The sequence below is a fragment of the Pyxicephalus adspersus genome, chromosome 8, assembly GCF_032062135.1.
Source record: "Pyxicephalus adspersus chromosome 8, UCB_Pads_2.0, whole genome shotgun sequence".
Lineage (NCBI taxonomy): Eukaryota > Metazoa > Chordata > Amphibia > Anura > Pyxicephalidae > Pyxicephalus > Pyxicephalus adspersus.
In genome coordinates this window covers 8968835-8992308 of record NC_092865.1, presented here as the reverse complement: position 1 = coordinate 8992308, position 23474 = coordinate 8968835, and the positions used below count along the sequence as shown (strand labels likewise).

The window sequence follows — 23474 nt, the reverse complement described above, 5'->3', positions numbered from 1 at the left end:
TCAATAGCAGCAATTTTTGAGCTGTGGTTGTTGAGCGGGGAGACCTATTTTAGGTATGGTGTTATCCCGGAGGTAAAAGGGTGGATTGATGGTGCCTTGTGTTGGGGTGGGGCTGCTAGTGAATGATATCCTTTCCAAGGCGTTGAAAAGTGCAAAACTGAAATGAAAAGTACACCCATAAAGACCAATCAAAAAACTTTGTTCATTAATATGCATCTATAATGCAGTGAAAAGTCAGTTTAGATTGGTTGGCGTGCGTTTCTTTACTTATACATCATTTCTGCATTGCTGTATCAAGCAGACCTGAAAGTAATAGGACCGGCACAGAATATCATAAATGTGATGAGTGTCAACTTACCGTTCTTGCTTATATCCAACTCCTTCAGATTGACTAAGCTGGAGATGGTGGCTGGCAGATTGGAGAGATCATTATCGGGTATGCTCAGCTTCTTTAGAGCCTGACAACTGAACAGTTGCTGTCAAGAAAACAGATCGGTGATTAGTTTCTGATTTGAAGCTGGACTATTAGCAAAAAACATGTTACATATACTCTGTAACAACCACAAAAGTATTCCTAAATGCCTTTGCAAATGCTGATTTTGGTTTGGAAAAGCAACAGTGACATCAGCACTGTGCTGTACATGGCATGTGAAGAGCAAAGCTGTGGGAGAGGCCAACACCTTCTGTGAAGTTTGATAAAATGTGCATTAAAATCAATAGTAACACATGCACTAAAATGCAGAGTTGCATTTATTTATCTTAAGCTTTTCTCTTTTTGCCAAGGTAATAAAGACATCAAACCATACACAGATCTTTCCCACAGTTCAATTTGGGCAATGCAGTGCCATCGATTTTGAAAAATTCTGAATTGCACCCAACACACCATCTTCAAACATATGCTTCTAAAATACTGCATGCACTTCTTTTGTTGCATATTCTGCATTGGTTAATGAAAAGGCTGCTTTATTGCAACACATTAAAGCACAGCAAGTGCATTGTAACACTTGTGCAGCAATTTAGTGCATTTGCGTCATCAGGTTTTAATAATTTAAAAAAGAATACATTCAAACTAAAATATCTAGGTTGTAATGTTGTTTTTGAAAACCAGGGACAAACAAGTCCTGCAGGCAACTCTGATCTCCAACAGGGCCATAGCAGAAGCTGCCCCTCTTGCTGCAACCATTGTGCAGACTGCACTGCGGCTATCCTGAGCGGGAACCTTATCTATTCTCTGCATATAACACAGCCTCTGAGTTCTGCACACACCTCAGAAATCTCAGCTCTTTACCCCATGCTGATCAAAATTCTTTCTCCGTCAAGTGTTTGTGCTTCATTTCAGCAAAACTTTAATTATGACAAATTACCTTTTGTTTCCAGCCAACAGACTTGTGCTGAGCTGCATTGTGGCTGCACATATAGGGGCTGCCTACTGTACCATTTCCTCCATCGCACCAGCGTGGTGACATGCGTTGGAGGAACTTATACAAAGGCGACTTTTGTAATGACGCACTGATACACGGAGCTTGTTATTAGCCATTTCATTATCTTTGTCAGTTTTGATAGAAATACATTTTAAGTTATAGTCTGGAATGTCAAGTGGAATTTTTCTTTAAATGGAAACTATAGCGCCTATGGAGGACACATACATTTTGTGTTCTTTCTGTCGCACTTATCTGAAAGGTATTTTCGAGGTGGCTTTCATGGTTTTATTTGCTTGATTCTCCATATGTGAAAGTTTGGATTTTAAATAGAAATTTGCAAACGCTCCCTCTAGGAATTGAGAATCTGTATATGAAGAAATGCTCTGAAGGCAGCTTGTTTAGAATGACGGCTTGCCTTCCTGCTCGATCTGTATTTAACCCTTTTCACACTGCGGCTGAATGTTGCCAATGTCATCTAAAAGTTGGGTATGGATACAACACAACACAATCAATGCAAAACCAGTATTTCCCAACCAGGGTTCCATGACATCCCAGGCTGCAGGGGACTATTTGCATGGAAGGAAGAAGCCTGTGGGGGCAAAAGAATTAGGTAAGTAAAGGTCTATTTTACTGTACCCTAGACCAGTGTTTCTCAACCAGAATTCTGTGGAACCCTAAGGTTCTTCTAGAGGTTGCTGGGGGTTCCTTAACCCCCCTAGGGTTCTAATTCTGTCCGTATTTCCAAGCAAAAAGCGTTACATTTTTGTGCATGGAAATTTATTTTACATTGTAGGCTTATAATTCTTAGGCATAACTCACTGAAATATGTCCAATATTTATTAAATGTAACAATAACCTTTAAATAAAAAAACACAAAAATCTGTTTAAAAAAAATAGTGAAACGTAATATAACTGTACAGTAGCATGTATAATATATATAATATAATTATATATATATATATATATATATATATATATATATATTATATAAAGATTTCTGTGTATTGGACTCAATACAGCTATTTTGTATTTAATCCAATACAAAATTATTTGAATTTACTGCCGCTCCTCCCGCCCGCACCGATGTCACTGAGAAACCACGGGGATCGTCACTGCAGTTGCAGGCGGAAGATCGAAGAAAGAAGACGTGTCCCGAGAAGCTGCAGGAGGCTCCGGGGGGCGACAACATAACAAGGTGCTTTTTTTTAATGTTTTTAGCGACCCCGAGTGTGACTCGGGATTACTGCCTCAGTCACACTCAGGAATACCGCTGGTGGGGTAAGCAATGAGCAACTTGTACCTCAGTTTAACTGACCCCAATGATCTTTTTGGCTATCTGTAAGGGTGACATTCTTCCCAATGGTCAGCAATGTAAGAGGAATTCTTCCCAATGACCACCACACTAATATAATTTGAGTTTTAAATACAGTAATCATAGCAAGGAGTCCGTTAAGACCTTAAATTATTATTATTTCAATGGTTCCCCCATGTTTAAAAGGTCAAAAAGCCCCACTGCAAGGATAATTTTCCACCCTAGATGGAAGTTTAAAAGGAACCCATAGGAATAGAAGTACAGGGGCTCCTAATTGTTTTTAAAGAAAAGGTACAAAGAACAAAAAAACAGAATTCATATTACTGTCATCAAAGGTCCATTTTAGGAATGATGACCCCCCTTTAGGTTTCCAAGACTGTTGAGAATGTGCATTCATCTAAGAATAATTCATTTTAATTAAATCAAATATACATATTCAAATTGTGCGAATCTCCTAATTTCTCCTGTGCGAATCTTTCCAATTTACCATGATATTGTTCACTGTTAAAAGTGGAAACCAAAAACTGAAAATTGTTCTGATTATAATAAAAAGTGTGTGTAGAGAAAGCTACTGAACAAGCCGATTTAAAAAGGCCGCGAAACGCGTCGAGAATTTATGGACACATACATGTTGTAAAATCAGGATGTGTTTTAAAACTATAAACGTGTATGTATTTATAGTCTTTTTTGAATAAAATCTTTTTATATTATATAATTTTGATATCGAGTCAGCATAATTAATACCTTAAAAGTCCCATTGATTTGGAGTTGATATATGTCATTTTAATTAAAGATATGTTTATATTGATATTATTGATATAAACTGAAAATCCCTCTTCGCTATACACAAATCTAAAAAAAAATATGTTTTGCTTGGCATACACTTTGGATGCCCCTCGTATTCCTGGCACCCTCTGTGTTGGAAACGTATAGCTGCAATATGCTGCACACCACACCACCCATCAGTATTTATACGGCCCCCTTACATCAATCAAAACATCCAGCATTATAAATGGATCAGTAAATACAAAGATTTCATACACATTAACTGGCATTCTGCTGGCCTGCTCAGATTCAATGCTAAATGAAAAAACAATAAATCCAAAAGCCATAATAAATAGAAAATTAAAGTTCAGAGTGTGTAAATTGCACTTATTGAAGCGTGTCCATTAAGAAAGGTTTTTCACCCAGCAGATTACAGTCATGTTTATACTTTGACCGATGGAAAAACAATGAGGTTAAAAGGCAATCAAATTTATTGGGGAGTTTTTAGTCCATTATTTAGTCATAAAGACGACACAAAATAATGAGAGTGTTTGTTTATTCTGTCTGCCGTGATGGTCGGAGAGCTATCATTTCTACAAAAAGCAGGTGAGAAGTTTATTCTATCACGTTCCATCTTTTTAAAATTCCCATTAACTCTGCCGCGTGACAAAACCATATACAGCGCAGGCGACCAAGGGAATATATCGCATTTTTGGAAGCTCTCCAGTTTTTGATTAAAAATATTAATCATTATGAAAAATGGAAAATGCAGCTTGACTGATGTTTTGTTAGTTTTTAAATGATTTCTTATGCAATTATGTTGGTTTGATTGTTTTCAGGATTGGTTGAAGTGGGCAGCCTGCTGTGACTGAAAGCGAACTAAAAGTTTGGAAATTTTCCAAGAATATTGTCAACATTAGGGTAGCCAGATAAAAGTCTTATACATTCAATGGGCAATTAAATATCTATCCTTCCCTAAAGTCATCAGGATAGGTTTTATTGTAGATTACTACCAAGGGAAAGGGCAAAGGGAACACAATAGGTTCCACACAAAGGGTCTGATTTTTTACAGCTCTCCAAGACTGGAGAAGAGAGACTATCTTGGGAGAACCTGGGTGATCCAAAAAGTAGAAGCAGGCTTACTGACTCTCTCTTGGTCACATGCACATTCCTAGTCTATATGAGACCATGGAAGAGTGGGAAAGAAAAATTCAAGCCAGGATTCCAACATGACCATAACTCCAGTGGGAAACCAATTGCTTATCCTAGAGCAGTTTTTCTCAACCAGGTACCGGGAAGCTCTAGGGCTTCTCCAGACATTGATAGGGGTTCATTAGGCAATGGGAAGATGAGGTCAGTTTATGTGACACTAATTATCTCTCTTTGGCTACCTGTAAGGCTCGGTCAGCAGGTCTTCTTCCCCATGACCACCATGTACTGTGAGCTGTGGATATAGTAATTATAAAAGAGGTTTCCTGAAGACCTGAAAGCTATTTCATGGGATTCTGTCATGTTAAAAAGGTCTACAAACACTGTCTTAAAAGATCTGCAAGATCTGTGGTGGGGATGTTTTTCAAATGAACTGATTTTCCTGGGTCCCAGTTGGGCATTTTAATATTGCTTCCCCGATCAATGCCCCCTTTAAGAGTCAGAGAGGTGCACAGACTCAGGAATTAATCAAATTGATTCGTTTTTTTCATCTTCTCTGACACTAGTGAAACTAGAGTTTCTACATGACATGGGAGTCAAAGGTGAATTTAATTAAGCTTGATTGAATTCCATTGGTAAACCTGAGGTTTGGATGAATCCATGACACTTGCAATTTGGTGGTCCAGCGTAAAGGATACATGCATGGTCAAATACTTTCTTCCATGGTTTCCATGAGAAGAGGAATTTGTTGTGTGGCAAAGTGATTTCTGGTTAAATAGATGTTGTGATGTATTTGGCATACTTTGGAACAAAGTTAAATTGTACATCTGGGCAAAATTAATTTTTTAAATTTGTTGAGAAAGTGGAGAATTTCCTTCTCTTACTGTATAGGTCAGGTAGGTGTTTCTAACCAGGGTTCCTCCAGAGGCTGCTAGGGCTTCTTTAGGCAATGCGTGCCTCTCAAACTAGTTTAGGTAACACCAATGATGCTTTTGGCTATCTGTAATGGTGACATTCTTCCCAATGGCTGCCAATGTAAGAGATATTTTTCCTAATGATCACCACACTAATACACTGTGAGCTGTGGATATATGATAAGTATAGCAGGAGTTCCCTGAAGACCTGAAAGTCATTTTAAGCCCCCCATTGAAAAGGTTGAGAAACACCGGTCTGGAAGATGTATCCTAAAAAATGGAGATCTTGCTGAAGTCAGAAAATTCCCATACTTTCTTTGGCTGTCAATGGAACCGGTGTTTCTATAGCAAGAGCGTTATGATGAGCTAAAATGCTACCCCTTTTGGCCTTGACAATCTGGTCCATTCAATGTGTTGACTGGCAATTTCTTAGGTCTCAGTTTTAAAACTTGACACTTATGTACAATATTCTGCCATTCTGATCTGGAGATGGGAATGGAGTAAACCACAGGAACACGATGAAGATGTTCCAACATATTAAAACTCATAATTTGATTTGTTCATACAACCAGCCTATATATACTGAGTACTTTAATCAATATTTCCTATTGCATCCAGTCACTCCACATGTGATCAAGGACTAATAAATCGATTGCTTATGATTATTCTGCTGTTGCTGTTCCTAGGTAATCCATCTTCTTTGAAGGACTTCTAATCAGATCAGAAGTGAAAATCTCATGTGTACCAGACCTAACCCTCACTCCTCGTTCTGGTGTAAACTAGAAAAAGTGAATCTTGCCAGAGCGGATATAGTCAGCAGTAAACACCTGACAAATGGTGTAATTCATCCTCATTCTACACAAAACCTATGCTGTTACATACATTTTAACAAGTGTTTTCTAGGGTAACAGACACACAAACAATAGTAAAGCACACAACCCACTACCCTGGTATAGAAAAATGAGATCTCAAGGACCGGTGAACCTCATTAGGGGGTAGCTTAATCAGAAAGTAATGGTATCCATTAGGGAATATGTGTTGCATCTTGTATTTTCGATTTGTGATCCAGAATTGGGCCTAGAAAATCTTTTTTGTTCCATATATAAAGTTCTGAATGTACAGATACAAGAGGAAGAGGCAGAGTGTGGGAAGTGGAAAAAACACAAAGGAATGAGACAAAGTAGAAAAGAAAAGACAGAGAGGAACCAGACAATAGTAATAGTAAAAGGAAGATAGGCTAGGGGGTGAAATAGTAAAGAAAGAATGAACTAAAGGGTGCAATAGTAAAGGTTGGATAGACGAGGACCTGCTTGCACCCACGTCTTATGCAAGGATTCCAGTCCTTTCCACATACTCCAACACTCATGATGATTTAGGGAGGAAGGTTGGACAATTCAGGATGATGTCAGCAAAGAAAGGTCTGGACAGCAAACACCCCCTGGAACTTATCTGGTATGGCACAATAAATATAATTATATAATTTGTTGTGGGGGGGGGTCAGCACATGCTTGCTGGCCTAGGGTAGAAAAAAGTTCAAATCCGGCCCTGGTATGGGATATGGCATATGACAGTGTGCACTTTGGAAAGCTGGTTATTTTATATGCTGTTCCTTACTGAATCAAAATTTTCACCTAGGTAGATTTACACTTTCAATGCTGATTGAAATCAAATATTCTTTAGCCTAAATCCAGGTTTATTTACTGCAGTCATTTTCCTTATTACCGTACCTGTGTAACAAATAATGAAACAACTAATTTCCAATTTCACCAGCAAGCCGTGTGTTTTTCTTTGCTGGGAGGCAAAACTGGGCAGAATAAATACAAATTTCAGCTTATCAATCGTTCATCATAATTCTGTCAGCGGTTCACTATCAGACGACAAACCAAAACAGCCAACTTCAAAGCTTAACATCAACTTCTCAGAATAGATTTTCTAATAAAAATGCAGGAAACGTGACTCACGACCCAATGAGGAAAACAAGCTTGCAAGGAAATGTAAAAAAAGAAGAATAGATGGCCAAGAGACATCAGACTGAAATTGAACCTTTGGGAAAGGTCCAGCTGTCAAAAGATTTCTTTGAAATATGATTTGTAATTGATTGAACTCCAGGAAAATAGCTAAATGCACAACTGAAATACATATTCGGGGGATGTTTTACCTGCCAAATGATTTCTGCCCATACAATTATGAGATTTACACAGCCCACAGCACTGTCTGGTTGGTGACCTGTTTTTTTTTCTGTGGCAGTTTAGCAATACAGATTGGTCATCTTGCCCGTAACAGTATGTGATTTTGACAGTGAAGGAATAAGGAGGGCGTCTGAATTTGGGTTCTGCCAATTTGTGAATGCTAGTTATCAGAGGTGAAACTGCTTCTAAATCCACCAACCTATGGGGCCACTGGCGGCACCTGCTCTGGTTGATGCTGTACACAGCTGGTGGAAATCCCATTGGTCGTTGGATGTTGGAAGTTGTATCAGCTCCCAATGGTTATTAACTACTGAGCAAGCTGTCCTGCTTGCAAGAGATCATAGCAAATGGGTTACAATGATAGCGACTGATAGCGATGTACTCAGGAGACAGTATAACAATTGGCTGTGGATTTTTGGGGATTGTACCCTACCTAAGAAACTACCAGCATTTGGATACATTGCCCACCATGTACTTTAGTAACTATCAGGAGCCGAGATGCTAATGTAAAGAGCAGGCAGCATTCCAATTGGCTGGAGATTGTCAAGGGCATTAGCAGGTCCCAATGGTTATTAATTACATGACAAGAAGAATCACCCGTAAGGTTCATGAGCATAGTGATCCAAACATGGGTGGATTTGCTCATGCAAGGAGCATCAGCGGACAAAAAGCAGTCACAGCCATAAAAAACCTAATTCTATCTAAAAGGAAAAATATTGTGGAGTTAATACCCTATGACTTACCTTGGGCAACTCTTCTATTTGATTAGCATCCAAATAGAGCTCCTCCAATGTTCTTTCAAAGCTGAAGACCTCTTTTGGCACCTGCTGCAGGCTGCAGTGGGAATAGTCCAACACCGATATTATCTCCTCCTCCCCCCGAAAACATCTGCATGGTACGAGCCGGCCGATGATCTTCCGCTTGGTCGTCATCTCCAGGCACTGCACTGAAATGATAAAGAAAGAAATTATTATACACTGAACTGCAAGCTTCTTTACATGGTGGATTGATGTTCTACTATAATATGAAGGTGGAAAGGTTACACCTGATATAAAAGATCACAATTTGAAGAAAACTGTAACATATAGTGGGTCTGTTTTATTCACGTTCTCCAGGACTGGAGAAGATAGACTAATATGAAAAACCTGGAAATGGATCTGGTCAAGGATTGAAAATGACGGCCAACTAATTTATTAAGAAATAAATTCCTCATTTGTTGAATCACTAAATTTATTAAATCCAACCCAATGTGTATATTTTTAACAACCTGTAAATGAGCTTAAAAATAGGAGACATTGTCTCCTATAATGCAAGACCAATAGCTCTGGACTGCAAAAGAAGAGCCAGCGAACATCATAGAGAGCAAAATAAATTAGGAGAGTGCCTGTCCTGGGAGTGCAAGGTATCAGGGAAATCAAAAAGTTACTTACAAAAACTCTCAGCACTGCAAAGGCAGCCCATCTACAAAGGCATTTTTCATTTTGTTCATCTTTAAGTCATGGGTAAGAACTACATAACCACACAGTACAGTGGTAATATCACAAAACTGATGTAGCATGTAAAAGCATTTAGGATGTAAATGTGGACCATAAATGATGAATGCAGATGATTGCACCTGCTTTGATGTAGAGCCCGGAGCTGAATTCTGAATCAGATCTGTTTATGGGAGGGAAGTGCTGAGTTTTTTAAAGGTAAACTCTGGTTAAAACAATATTCTGCAATCAAAGTTCATCTAAATCTAATCATGAAATCTCTATGAAACTCATCCAGTTTGGTTTTATATCTAGTTTGAACAACAGTGCAATAGTTTGCAATAGTTTCAGAAAACATGAAAAGCAGCAGAATATTATAGAATAGCCTTTCTCCAACATGGGTTGAGGGGGCGGGGTTGAAATAACTTTTAGGTCTTCTTGGAACCCTATCCATGAATAATATATCCACAGCTCACAGTACATTAGTGTGGTGGTCAGTGGGAAGAATTCCTCTTACATTGCTGGACATTGGAAAAATGTCATTCTTACAGAAAGCCAAAAAACTCCATCAATGGTGTCTGTTAGAATGAGACCTGAAAGGTGCTCATTGCTTGGTGCTTCTCCAGGTATTGCAGGCAGATCAAGACTGTAGGAAGGAGCCAGAATGCTGCTGTATATTACTTCCTGGGCAAATCACAGTTCCCTCAGAACTGTCCTAAAAAACTTTCAGCTTTGATGCAAGCAGTGGGCAAGATCTTAGGAGGAGCACAAGAAATATCAGAAAGGCTTGATAGGTGGGTTTGAGTTTGAAGGAATGGGTGTTCCCATGTTTGCATGCAGACTATACTACGTATTTCCATATGCAATGCTGACCTTACATTTTAAAAATTATTGAAATTCAATGAATGAAAGAGGCAGGTCATAATATTGGAAACAAAAGGGCTAAATGATGCTGGACATCCTCCAACAAGAACATGAGGGGGCTTCCTCTGACCAGCTGCAGTTTCTAATGCAAATTGAGAGAAGCTTATAGTGTGAAATCAGTGAGTAAGTGAGTGAGTAAGTAATTTCAGTCCAGGAGAGTAAATGTGCAACTGTGGAAGACTAAAGGAAAAGATGGACTTTAGATATCTTAAGCCAACATATTTTAAACTTTTTTGTTGTTGTCTTTCCTGTTGATCACATTTATAGTGTGGTCACCAAATCAGGAATAGAGGGGGAAGCTTCCAATGAAGACACATATGGTGGCAACCACCTAAGAAAGAATTTCCCTTACTTGTAGAGATTTCCTGTTGTGTAGATGAACACTCCCAAAGGTACACAGATGGCAAACAAGAAACTTACATGGGCTTTAAAAAGTCCCCAAGTTTTGGGTTCAGGTAAACTTTAAGTAGACATTTGAACCCTCTAGACTAGTGTATCTCAACCAGGGTTCCTCCAGAGCAAGCTAGGGGTTTCTTGAGAGATGAGCAATTCGTGCCTCTCAGATCAGCTTAAGTAAGGCCCATAATCTGTTTAGCTATCTGTAAGGGTAACATTCTTCCCAATGACCAGCAATGATGACCAGTAGGTATTCTTACCATTGATGACCACACTAATATACTGTGAGCTGTGCATATGATAATTATAAAAGGGGTTCCTTAAGACCTGAAGGTTATATCAAGGGTTCCCCTGTGTTAATAAGGTTGGGAAAGGCTATTAGGTTTCTCCTTTAGGTATGGCTTTAGGTATCTCCTTTAGGTTGGATGACTTTAGTCATTTTTCAGGAAAATTTAACCTTTCACGAGTGCTATTTAAATATATTGCAGCAATGTCACAAAACTAATGTAGCATATCAAAGACATTAAGGATATAAATGGAGAAAAGAGAAAATGAATGCAGATGAGTTTGCACCTGCTTTGCCGAATGTTTTCCAACCCCGGAGGTAAATTCAGCCTCTCTTTCTATGGATGGGTTTACAGGAGTGGAGCGTAGCAGTTGTTGACATTCTTAAGAGCCAGATGCTGAATCAGAGCTGGGATGAATGTATTCTATTGATCTCACCTCCAGAAATGATAGCAGCCAGCAAGAGCTACTTCTCGCTCATTGTACTACACTTGTAGGCCATGTTAAAAAAAATAACATGACAGGATAGCGGTAGCTTCCTCTGAGATGGGTTAGGACTAATCAAGATTGCATTTTTTTCCTTATGAAAACAGTCCAGAAACATCCGTCGGAGCTCTGAGTACCTGAAAGACGCACAGAGGTGCCTTCAGTGAGTTGTCACAATGCGGCGTGAGCATTAAAAGGAATAATTGCATGAATCACGTACTGTATCTTGTACATGAAATCTCTGCAGGTATTTCAATGGAAGCAGGTGCGTGATCTATATTTACCTAAGAGATTTAGACAAAGGGGGTGAAAGAGCAGTCTGATTTCTAATCTCATCGCTCGATGGAACAAAGCCGTTGTCTTCGGCGCTTAACCCGTTATTTACGGATCCTTCTGCCTCCCTGAACAATAGCGGCTTTCAGAGTGCTAAATGGTACTGTAAGGCCTTGTTGTTGGAATCTTCAAGGATATTAGGAAGAATGGTTTGAATACAGAATTAACGCATTCAAGAGAAATTGTAAGGTTTCATCTGCCGTATTTGACCGCTTGCTGTGGTGAACAGCTCTAGTGCATGAAAAGTCTAGTGAAGCTAACAGCTCAATGCAAACGAATGCTGGGTGAAATATTAATCTTGCATATCTCTTAGTTGCATTTGAAAGCTTGAGAACCTCAGGGGCTGGGCATGTTTAGGCTGCAGTTTCATTGTAATGTCTCTGTTAATAACATGAGTGGAAATTGGCAAAGTGGCCACCTGTGGTTAAGGAGACTTGTACCCTGTCTGGGTATGGGTGCTATATGTACCCTGTCTGGGTATGGGTGCTCTATGGGTGCTATAATATATGTCTGGGTACTATGGATACCTAACCATCACACTTTTTAATATAGGCATGAGTCATTCCTGTGAAAGGTAATGGTAATGCAACAAAATATATTTTATAACAATTGTGTGCTTCTAACTTTATGGGAACTGTTCTGGAACGGCCCTTTTTTTGTTCCAGCATGGCCATAATAAAGCCAGTTCCATAAACACATGGCTTGATCAGTGTTCTCCCCAGAATTTTTTTATTTCTGGGTGGGAAGAAGCTGTAGACGGGTGGTGGCTCCTGTATTGTGACCCAACTTTTCAGTAACCATCCAAACACAGCCGGGTGGTTACTGAAAAGTGCCGGGTGGTGCGCCCGATTAAAAGGGGCTGGGGAGAACACTGCTGGTGAGTTTGGCCTGGAGAAATTTCAGCAGCCTGCACAGAGCCCTGGCTACAGTTCGGTTGGCTTATAAAGCACCATTTGGGGTGTGCGGCACAACTACCCAAGCAATAGGCCATGGTAAACTATTTAGAACACTGCTCCTCTCAGTGTCCCCTGTTCCAACTAAAGGATCGGTTGAACTACATATACAACACCAACTATGAAAACCAGTGCTAAATTCTGCATCCAGTATCTGTATGAATGCAGCCAAAGAGTGCCAACAAGATCATCATCAGTGAAATGCATTAAGCTTATGATTTCACTGGTCATCCAAAGTATGAGTGAACTTACTTAGAAATCAAGTGTTAAAACTCACTTTAAATCAGAGAATTATAATCTATTGATTAAGCCCGTAGATGGTTTGATTGAATAAACCAAAGATTGATTAAATTATGATTAAGCTTGTAGATGGTTATCTGAAAAATTGTAATAATTCTAATAATTGTAATAATAATTGTAATAATTCTAATAATTCAGTGGTTTACGGTATATTGCACTAAAATATGTGATTATTAACAAAATTTGTTTAACAAAGTTAATGTTTTTTATTATCAATAAAGATGTTTTGCTTTTAACACCCCCATTTTATTTTTTTTTTACTTTTTAGATTTTGAATACATGAGCAGTGCAGTACAAATAACTGTCACCTTGTGCTGCTCCTCCCTTTGCCAGTCTAATATCTATTGTACAGAGAATGTAAGAGAACAATACTAGTTGTATTAATCTAGATAAAGAGCAGCAATCATGTGTCTGTGTAAGATTTGGGTTTAAAGCTCAAAGACATTGGTGACCAGAACAAATAGAAATAAATATTCTCCCCAGGATGTTTGCAGTAGTCTCCAAAAAAGAATAAAACCCCAACAGAAGTTCTATTACTTCCAGAATCTTTGCAACCAAAGTTTTGCTACGATTGCACTTTATTGATCACCAGGAGAACTGTTAAACCACCCAAAAGTTACTTATAAATAAAACTGGACTCCGGGAATGTTAACGCTTTAAAACAAATTTAATTCTCTGCAACAGCCAATCCTGAGCTGATTCCCTAATCCTGGACAATCTACTTTATTGTATTATTTACAAATAGTAAACCATGTTTATAGAGAATGTGATCATTTCACATCACATCTCTGCTTTATGTGTATTAGTAATCCCTTTGTCTGCCTGTCAGGCTTCACCGTTGATAACAATCTATTAGAAGGCTCTTAAATGATGGACCACAGACATGTTTACAGGCTGAGGGATGCCGAGGATATTTAATGTGCAATGATGAGAAGCATCTTGTTACAGCTCCAGTTTACTGCACCAATATATCAGCTTTATACCTAGCTGACTCCTGCCAGGGTAGATATGAAATGCAGGCATGCAAACTCAAAGTTTTAAAGGATGTTGATGGAAAATGATGCTTATGGAAATAAAAATCAAAATAACAGCAAGTAATTTGAAAAAGTTTTAGGCAAAAATGTTGTAGGGTATGAATTTGTTCTAAAATAATGAAATTATATTCTGCATGTTATAGACCCTGCTGTGGCATTGGGACCACCATGTGCTTTATTGCTGAGTCCATTCTTGCCATTGTTAGATTATTTATATTGAACATCTTTAATGATCTCATCTTGTTAGCAAAGGGTGGCTTTTCCTCACCTAGTTTTATTCCACCTACACAGCTACTCTTGGATTTAAAGTGGTCCTTTCATTACAATTAAAGACCAGCCTACACTTTCTGGGTTCTCATGTTTTTTTACAAAGCACCTGCTTTTAGTGCAAAATGTACATGAGAAGAAAAAAAATGATCTATGCCATTATTTCTAATTTTTAGATACTCTTTAGTCACTGGCAAGGTACCGATGGATTGGCGTAAGGCCAATGTGGTTCCTATCTTCAAAAAGGGAACAAAGTCATTACCAGGTAACTACAGACCGGTTAGCTTAACATCCATTGTTGGAAAGGTCCTAGAGAGTTTGAGAAAAAACCACATAGAGGAGTTTCTGCTAGAAAATAATATTATAAGTGAAAGTTAGCATGGCTTCAAAAAAGACAGTTGTCAAACAAATTTTCTCTTTTTATGAGTAAGTAAGTAAACAGGTAGACAGTGGAATAGCAGTTGATATAGTGTACCTCAGTGTTGGGACCTTTACTGTTTAACATCTTTATAAATGATATAGAGTTTAGGATTAAAAGTACCATTTCTGTGTTTGTAGATGACACGAAACTATGTAATGGAGTTAAGTCCATACAGGATGTCTATAATCTACAAGCAGACCTGGATGTACTGTTTGATTGGGCAGCCAAGTGGTAAATGACAATTAATATAGATAAATGTAAAGTTCTACACTTGGGGGCTAACAACATGCATGCTTCATACTGTCTAGGGGGAATACATTTGGGGGAGTCAGGTATGGAAAAGGATCTGGGGGTTCTGGTAGATCATAGACTTAATAACAGCATGCAATGCCAAGCTGCAATATCGAAAGTTATTAAAGTTCTTTCTTGTATTAAAAGAGGAATAGACTGCAGAGATGGAGACATAATCCTGCCCCTGTACAAAGCATTGGTCAGACCACATCTGGAATATGTCGTCCAGTTTTGGTCACCAGATCACAAAAAGGACATTGTGGAATTGGAGAGATTGCAGGACAACTAAACTAATAAAAGGAATGGAGGAGTTCAGCTATGAGGAGAGATTAGCTGAACTGAATCTATTCTCCCTTGAGAAGAGACGTATAAGGGGGGGATATGATCACCCTGTATAATTATATAAATGGTCCATATAGAGAACTCTCTTCCCCAATATTCACTTTGAGATCATTACAAAGAACAAGAGGGCACTTCTTGCGTCTGGAGGAAAAGAAGTTTAGGCTCCGGACAAGGAAAGGATTTTTCACTGTAAGGTCTGTGAAAATGTGGAATCGGCTCCCTCAGGAAGTAGTTTCAGCAACTACTATAGATTGCTTTAAGAAAAAGCTGGATGATTTCTAGAAGCACAGAATATAACTGGGTATTAAGGATTTAAAGTAAAAATAACAGTGACTGTTGATCCAGGGAACATCCAATTGCCTCATGGTATCATGGAAGAAATTTTTTCCCCTGTAGGAGCAAATTGTACCAGGGGTTTTTTTACTTCCTCTGGACCAACTATGTCTTATAGGGTTTTATATCTGGGATATGTTTATTTCCCTAGTGGTTAAACTTGATGGACTTATGTCTTTTTTCAACCTAACCTACTATGTAACTATGCATAACTTACCTCCATCTTCCATATTGCTTGGTGTGATGTCACCATTCTTCCAAAAATATTCCTGCAGAATGTAGAGCAGAGCAAATATTGTGAGGGGGCACTCCAGCCCATTGTTGCAGCATCTTCTAATAAGATTTTGCCTACTCTGAATTTCCCAGGAACCCTCCCAGAAGGAAGCTGACTTTATCCTCAACTCGATGGGCTGAATAGGGGAGTAAATGTGCTTTGACAATTATACGGTTGATTCATGTAGAGGCTGCTAGTGGATTTCACTACTTCTAGTTCAACACTGATTCAACACTATGTCAGCTTCCAGGCCTCTAACTCTAATACCCAGGATTCCTTGCATTGTGTTTAATGGATAGGGGTGTTACACCTGTAGTCTCAGCTCTCAGAGCATGAATTGTTGCCACAGGCATTATGGATATGCAGTTCTCTTCAGGTTTTTCCAGGGACTAATTAAGCACATATTTTTGAAACAAGAGGAAGGAATGTATCTTTAACAAATACAAATTATTTTGTTTTTGACTTTACTAACCCCTTAAATTAGACCTAGACTATGAGAATAAATAAGGTGTCATTGATGACTTGATTCCTAAAGGGTCTAGTTTGCCTGGCTGGTGTTCTGATCCTCAGCTTTTAAAGTGGAGCTTAAGTCCCACTTTGCAAACTGGTGATTCAGGTAGTTGGGTATTGCAGAAAAGAACAGGCAAAGTCACTTCTGCAATAATCCGTCTTACCTGCCTGATTGTCACCCAGCTGTCAAATTTCGATGCGCTGCTCTGGGATCGTTGCCAATTAAACCTGGCAATGATGGCTTCCCTTGCCCAGGATGGGAATGAATAAACTCTCATGCGCCTGTGCAGGAGTTACGCCATCCTGGCAGGGCCAATCAAGCCAAAGATCATCTCTATTGGAAGAAAAGAAAAAGGAAGCCCTGTAAGGAAATGGAAATGGGGGAGTATTGTAGATGCAGCTCAGGTGCTCGGCTAACTGCCACAAAGTTATCTACATGCTTGTTACCTGTGTGTGACTGCAACTGCTAAAACCAAAGGCTTTAGCTCCAGCCAATTAGCATTCCTTAGATTGACTTTAGCAATGGCAACTTCCATCATTTCTCAGTGATAGGTCCACTTTGAGATTGCCTCGGATTTCACTGCACTGGATGTTTTGTCACCCAAAACACTAAGCTAGAAGCATGCTTGATTTCTAGATTTCAAAAATGTTTAAAATAGAAAAACATGTGAAAGCAGTGTTCTCTCCAGGCCCTTTTGGATTGGTGCACCACCTGGCACTTCTCAGTAACCACCTTGTTGTTTGTGGGTGGTTACTGAAGAGTTGGGTCACAATACAAGGGCCACCACCCACCTACAGCTTCTTCACACCAAGCTTAAAAATTTTCTTTACTAGAGAAGTGCTTGTATTGCTTAGATGTCCCGAAAATGATTTTTTCCAGATATACACTTTAAGCGGGAATCAATTTACAGTAACAGCAGACATCCTTCTGATGTGCCCAGAATCAGAGAAGCCGCTTTTAGATGTCAATGATGAAGGAGTTAATAGTCGTCCTCTCTAGTGAAGGCAATGGAGGATGTTTAGATTAGAGCGGACACTGGTCAAGTCATAATGGCCAAGAGAAGAGTTCTTTATTGCTTTCACACATGAAGGTAAAGTAATGGGATTTAAAGGCCGTGTTTACACAGAATAGCTGTCAGTTTAGTCATCACTCAGAACCCGATCGCTATCCAATGTGCTACCTGCGAACCTAAAGATGGATTTTTATTTTATTAACAGTCATTAATTAAAGGGTTTTCAATTTCACAAAAAGCATTTACTTAGCCGTGCACTATGATCTGCTCCAAAGACAAAAGGTGCCAATGCCCTGGAGTAAATATTTCCTTCCGGATTTTCTGACAGTGTTGAGCTACTTGCAACAAGCACAGGAAAGATGATGGTGAGCCTGTTGGGTATTGGTGTAAATGTACGAATCTGCTAGTTACAGGGCTGTGAGCTCTCACAGACCGATATTATTGAGTAGAAGTGACTTTTATAGCCATAGAACAAAGTGTGCTGCTGGACAAGGGAGGTGACCGGTGCTAGATCCGAATGAGAATAGAAAGGATGGCATTATTATTCAGGCATCAACCAGGATTACCACCAGATCAGTATCACCAGATGACCGTCACTTGAGATGGTCAGGCTCATCTTGGGTGAAAATCTGACATGTGTATAGCTGTCCCCCAACATCGGTAAGCAGTCCATCCTAGCTGATTGATGAATGACTGAGTGGGAACTGTACTTTTTCCTGAACTGAATGGGAATGTTTGATGTATTATCCAATGGAGGAGAGCACAGTGGGGTACCACTTACCCATCCTTCCCCCTCTTTTTTACAACAGAGCGGGCCAATGAAAAAACATTCCCAGCCACAGAAATCTGGCATCTGTAACCGGCTTTTAACAGATCAGACCCTCACACAGCAGCTCAGTGACTTGCGACAAAGTTGCAATGTTGCAGTCTGAACATTGATGGAGAAGAGACTAAGGAAATGCTTTCACTTGCCAGCAGCAGACTGATCACATTATCACAGCCCTGGCAAATCACTGCTTTTTTGGAGCCTTTTTTAAACAATGTATATTGTAACCTGTCGGAAATTAGCTATTGCAAGGTATTAGGTTTATAACATATAACCCACATCACCCAGAGTTTATTTTGTGGCAATCTTTGAAGTCACTTTACCCATTTAAGATTTTCTCATCCTCCCAACATACGCAGTTAAAATAAACTGCAGCAGACAGAAGGGGATGATGTGCTGCCAAAAGAAAAAGCTGATGTTTCTGAAGGTCGAGTTTAAGGCCCTGATTTATTAAAGCCCTCCAAGGCTGGAGAGGATACACTTTCATCAGTGACGTTGGGTGATCCAGCAAACCTGGAATGGATTTCCTCAAAGTCGTTAGCTATTTGTTAGCAAATGTTTTCAATTTAGATTAGATCTATTCCAGGTTTGCTGGATCACCCAGCTGCACTGAAAAAGGTGTATCCTCTCCAGTTTCGGAGAGCTTTAATAAATCAGGGCCTAAAAATCAAGATCATTACAAGTGAATCACATAGATGTCAAAGCAAAGAATTGAGAAGGAAATCATTGAAAGCCGACTTCCACCCAAGAATGAAATGCAATGACAATATATAGGTAAAGCTTCTATCCTGAACCCCTTGGTGTTTTTATTTCTTCTCCTGTTTTGCTCAATGGACTGCAGTTGGGTTTTACCACAAGTTACCTCTCAAGTCTTCAAAGAGTGAAATATGTTAGGATACAAACACTGCATGAAATCCTGGATCACAGGTCCAACACCCCCATTGCCAGCCTATCTGGGAATTTCATTAGGGTAAGTGGCAGAAATAACTTCACCTTGTTTGAATTTTACCAAAATTCTAACAAAGATTTAAAAATTTTGTAACAAAACAAACACAAAACACAACACATTTTACCAAGATTTGATGTTTGGTAAAATCCATCGGAGGCTATGGAAGAACAAATTTTCAATTTTGATTTTGCTCATCTCTGGAAGTTATAATAAATATTGACTTTTCATTTTCTAGGCACCCTACTAATATTAGCTGCTTTTACCCCACCTACCCACACACTTGATCTGAATCTAGCGGTACTTTACAAGTAAGTTCCTATCCCCCCTTTTGTTGTTTGTTACCTAAGGCATTGAGCCTTACAACTTGATTATCTAACCTAGATACCTTCAGCGTACATATATTTTTACCTTTGTGGGATATAACACAATTATTATATCAAGTACTTTAACGTTATACAGCTATTGATGTACTGATTACAGATATATATGCATAGTCGACTCTGTATAGCTTCACTGTTTTTCTTGTAAAGATAAGTATGTCCCTTTGAATTTTTATACATTGTACTGCTATTTCACCGTAGTCTACTATATGTATATTTAAAGGTTTTTCTGTACAGTTTTCCATTTCTCTTGGCACTTATACATTGTACCATGACTTACTTATTTACGTATTTGCTGCTGTTTCTATATCATACTTACCCTCTAGACCGGAAAAGTCTGCATTACACACCCCTGAGGAAGCCTACACTAGCGAAATGCGTCGGGTAAAAGAGACTCAACGGTTTAACTTAAAATTGCTAACGAACCTATGTATAGTGTGTGTAACCCCAACCCATGCTATTAAATGGACAGGGGTAAATATTTGGTTTTTGTATAAATAATGTATGAATTCAAGTTTCAATAGATAACTACTCTTTAAATATCAAGGCCACAACCCCGTCTTTTTCTTCTCTACTTTAGACTTCTGGTGATTATACTATAGATAATTAAAGTGTAAATGCAAATCCTATTTTTAGTCATTTTGGTATCTTGCCTTACTGAATAGAGTTTTCTTAAATCAGACCTGTCACCACAATTTGTACTTGATATAAAATGATAGATAACCCTTTTATAAAAAGTAAAAAAAAATATTTAATAAAAGCGGAAACCTCTGTGCTTCTGTCTTTGCTGCTGCAGATGTAAAGTTAAAGCGGAAGAAAACCAAAAACAATGAAAACACACTTACCTTTAACCCCACAGATCAGTCTGTCCGTCAGGAAGTTTCTTCCATCAGGTTCTGCGTCACCCTGGTATCTGTGTTTGGCCCGGCACAGATGGAGCGCCAAGTGCTACCATCTTCTCCTCTCTTCTTCTGGGTTCTTCTTCTTACGTCACCCGATCCCACACTGTGCAGGCAAGAAATTGGATGACGTAGATTGGGAAAAACTTGCCACATCTCTGCTCATGCGTGTGATTGGCAGTTTTTTTCCTTATTGATGAAAGGGCTCCTTCTGCGCATGCCCAAGCATCTCAAGCATGCGCAGAAGGAGCCCTTTTATCAATAGGGAAAAAAATTGCCGAGCCAAGAGCCAAGCAGCCAAGAGCCTCCCAGGATGTGTGACATAGGTACCCCGGGAGGCTCTGCGCTCCAATTTATTCCTAATCGCCTAAGCAATCGAGAATGAGGGAGTGGTGCTGCACCTTTTTTTTTTTTTTTTTTTAAAAAAGAGTGTTGCACTTAAAAAAGCACAAACACAAGTTTTACTTTAAATAAAAGGCCTGTCTACTCCTTTATGTAAATTGAAAAATCTGAATTTAGGTACGCTTTAAGTGGTATTTTTCATTTTAATGACAGTTCCACTTTAGGCCAATCATTGTTTTGGGAGGTTGTTGTAAAGTTTCTCCTTATCCTTGTGGATGACAGGCACTGAGCAAGATCTGGTAAAAGTACCGGTAATACACATATGTGTATGGTTTGATAACCGTCAAGTTTTGCTGAATAACTTGGCCTGCTGGAATTGCAAAAACAATAAATCTGCTAGCAGGATTAATGCAGTGTACTCCCCAGCTCCATTTAGCTGGGCGCATGTCCTACATTATGATATGCATGAAGTTTTATTTTTTTTTTTTTGAATGTGTGCATGCATGGGTGTTTGGGGAGTGGGGGTAACCTAAAGTTGGGCTTTAAGACTATAAAATCTTGCATAAATCCATTTCATACTGGTTCCTAATTCCGGGCCTAGAGGTAGGAAGCAGCTGCGGATGCTTTAGTGATTAGATAGAAACTGGAACAGGGAGAAGGGCAAGTTCTGCGTTGGCTCACTAGGGGGCGCACTTTGTTGTTTTGCCTTGGATACTAAGGCACCTTGTGTCGGCACTGCTGGTCCTTTTAATAATTATCTGCACCGCATTTTATGCTGAAGGAAAATAATAACATAGAAAATATTCTGAGATTGCTAATGTAAATCTGGATTGAATTTTCTGCTGGTGTGCAGGGGCTGATGAGAAGGACGATAATAATTGTGTGCATATACACAACAATGAGCTGCAAGTAATTACAGTAAAAACAAATAACTTTACCTAAGCATCCAATGAATATATATTCGGCGCAGACGGCAGCTTAAATTTCTTGGATGTTTCTTAGATAAACAATCCGATTTGTTGGTAATAGAGCAGGCCGGGTCTGGGCTGCCACTCTCCATCTTCTCAGGTGTAAAATGTGATTGCCTTTGCTTGGAAAATAAGAGTTTGGTTACTGTTCTATTAATATTGATCGTCCCCTTGTTTGATTTGGGGGGGTTTGTATTCCAGGCTTGTGTCACCGGTTCCAAGCTTTATCAAGCCAATTTTCAATGAATCAAGCAACATGTAATGAGAGTGGATGCTGGTATATCCTCACCCTGATCCTCTTACAAGGCTGTTAAGGTCCCAATCAAATCAAATTAATTGTGTTGGAAACAAAAAGTTTAATCAGACAAATTGGATTGTGATTTGGCAGGGATGGTAATAAAAATATATACGATGTAAATACTGATGAGCAAGGAGATGAGGAGATTGCAGCCCTCGGAATAGATGCTTCTCACCTATGGGAAAATACTTTGGTCAGGCTAGGGGTACACCGGTGATTTTATTCTCCTGCTACCAAAAGATTTTAGGGCAAATGGTATGGTATGGGTGCATACCCAAAAACCTAGCACAGAGATAGTGGGAACCCCACATAATGGGTATGGTAAGGGTGCAGATGCAGAAACTTAGCACTTGGATAGTGGGAGTCTCACATAATGGGTATGGTATAGGTGCATACCCAAAAACCTAGCTCAGGGATAGTATGAGCTCCATATAACGGGTATGCTGGGGGTGCAGACCCAGAACTTAGCACAGAGAAAGTGGGAGCCCCATATAAAGGTTATGGTAGGGCTGTAAACCCAGAAACTTAAAACAGGGATAGTGGGATCCCCAAATATTGGTTATGGTAGTAATGTAGACCCAGAAACTTAGTGCAGGGATAGTGAGAGCTTCACATAGTAGGTGTCATAGGGGTGCAGACCCAGAAACTTGGTGCAGGGATAGGGGGATCCCCAAATAATGGGTATGGTAGGGGTGCAGACTCATAAACTTAGCACAGGGATAGTTAGAGCCCTAAAAAATGGTTATGGTAGGGGAAGAGACCCAGAAACTTGGCGCAGGGATAAGGGGGATCCCCAAATAATGGGTATGGTAGGGGTGCAGACCCATAAACTTAGCACGGGGATAGTGGGAGCCCCATATAATGGTTATGGTAGGAGAATAGACCCAGAAACTTAGGTCAGAGATAGTGAGAGCCTTACAGAGTTGGTATAGTTGGGGTACAGACCCAGAAACTAAATACAGGGATGGTGGATAGGGGTGGACATAGTAAGGTGCAAAGTTTTCCTCTGCATGAGGGTCCCAGACACTCCTCAGTCAGCCCCCACAGCATCTTGCACAGTCCTACGTCATCCTGCAAGCCCACCCTATTTTCTTCAGGGTCCAGCTTCTATGCCCTCAGAACCCTGTTTATTCAGCTCAGCTATCCATCCCTCGGAAATGGGCTAGAGAAGCAATTTGAGTAGGAGTTCTCTGTGGCAATTCTCACAGCAATGCCCCTGCTGGGAAATTCTTCCTCTCAGGGTTGTTCCAGGACTTTAGCTTTGCTGCTCACCATGGTGGAGTGTTGGGAACGGGGGGGACGCCACTGTTGTGCCAACCTCTGATGAAAAGTACCCCTCAAATTGGCCACAGTAAGTGAATAAACCTAGAAAATCTGCCACAGGGATATTGGGAACCTTTTATAATGGGCACAGCAAGTCTTCAGATC

At 39.5% G+C, this 23474-nt stretch overlaps 1 protein-coding gene across 5 annotated transcripts in view; it reads right to left on the bottom strand.

Annotated features, from left to right (window-relative positions):
* Positions 1-23474, bottom strand: part of LRRC7 (leucine rich repeat containing 7) — a 220312-nt gene that overhangs the window by 103056 nt on the left and 93782 nt on the right. For all 5 annotated transcript variants that reach the window (XM_072419460.1, XM_072419463.1, XM_072419459.1 and 2 more), the window contains 2 exons: positions 8494-8696; positions 359-476 (listed from right to left, as the gene is read on the bottom strand). In XM_072419460.1, coding sequence (XP_072275561.1) covers positions 359-476; positions 8494-8696 — 321 coding nt within the window. The remainder of the gene's footprint in view (positions 1-358; positions 477-8493; positions 8697-23474) is intronic.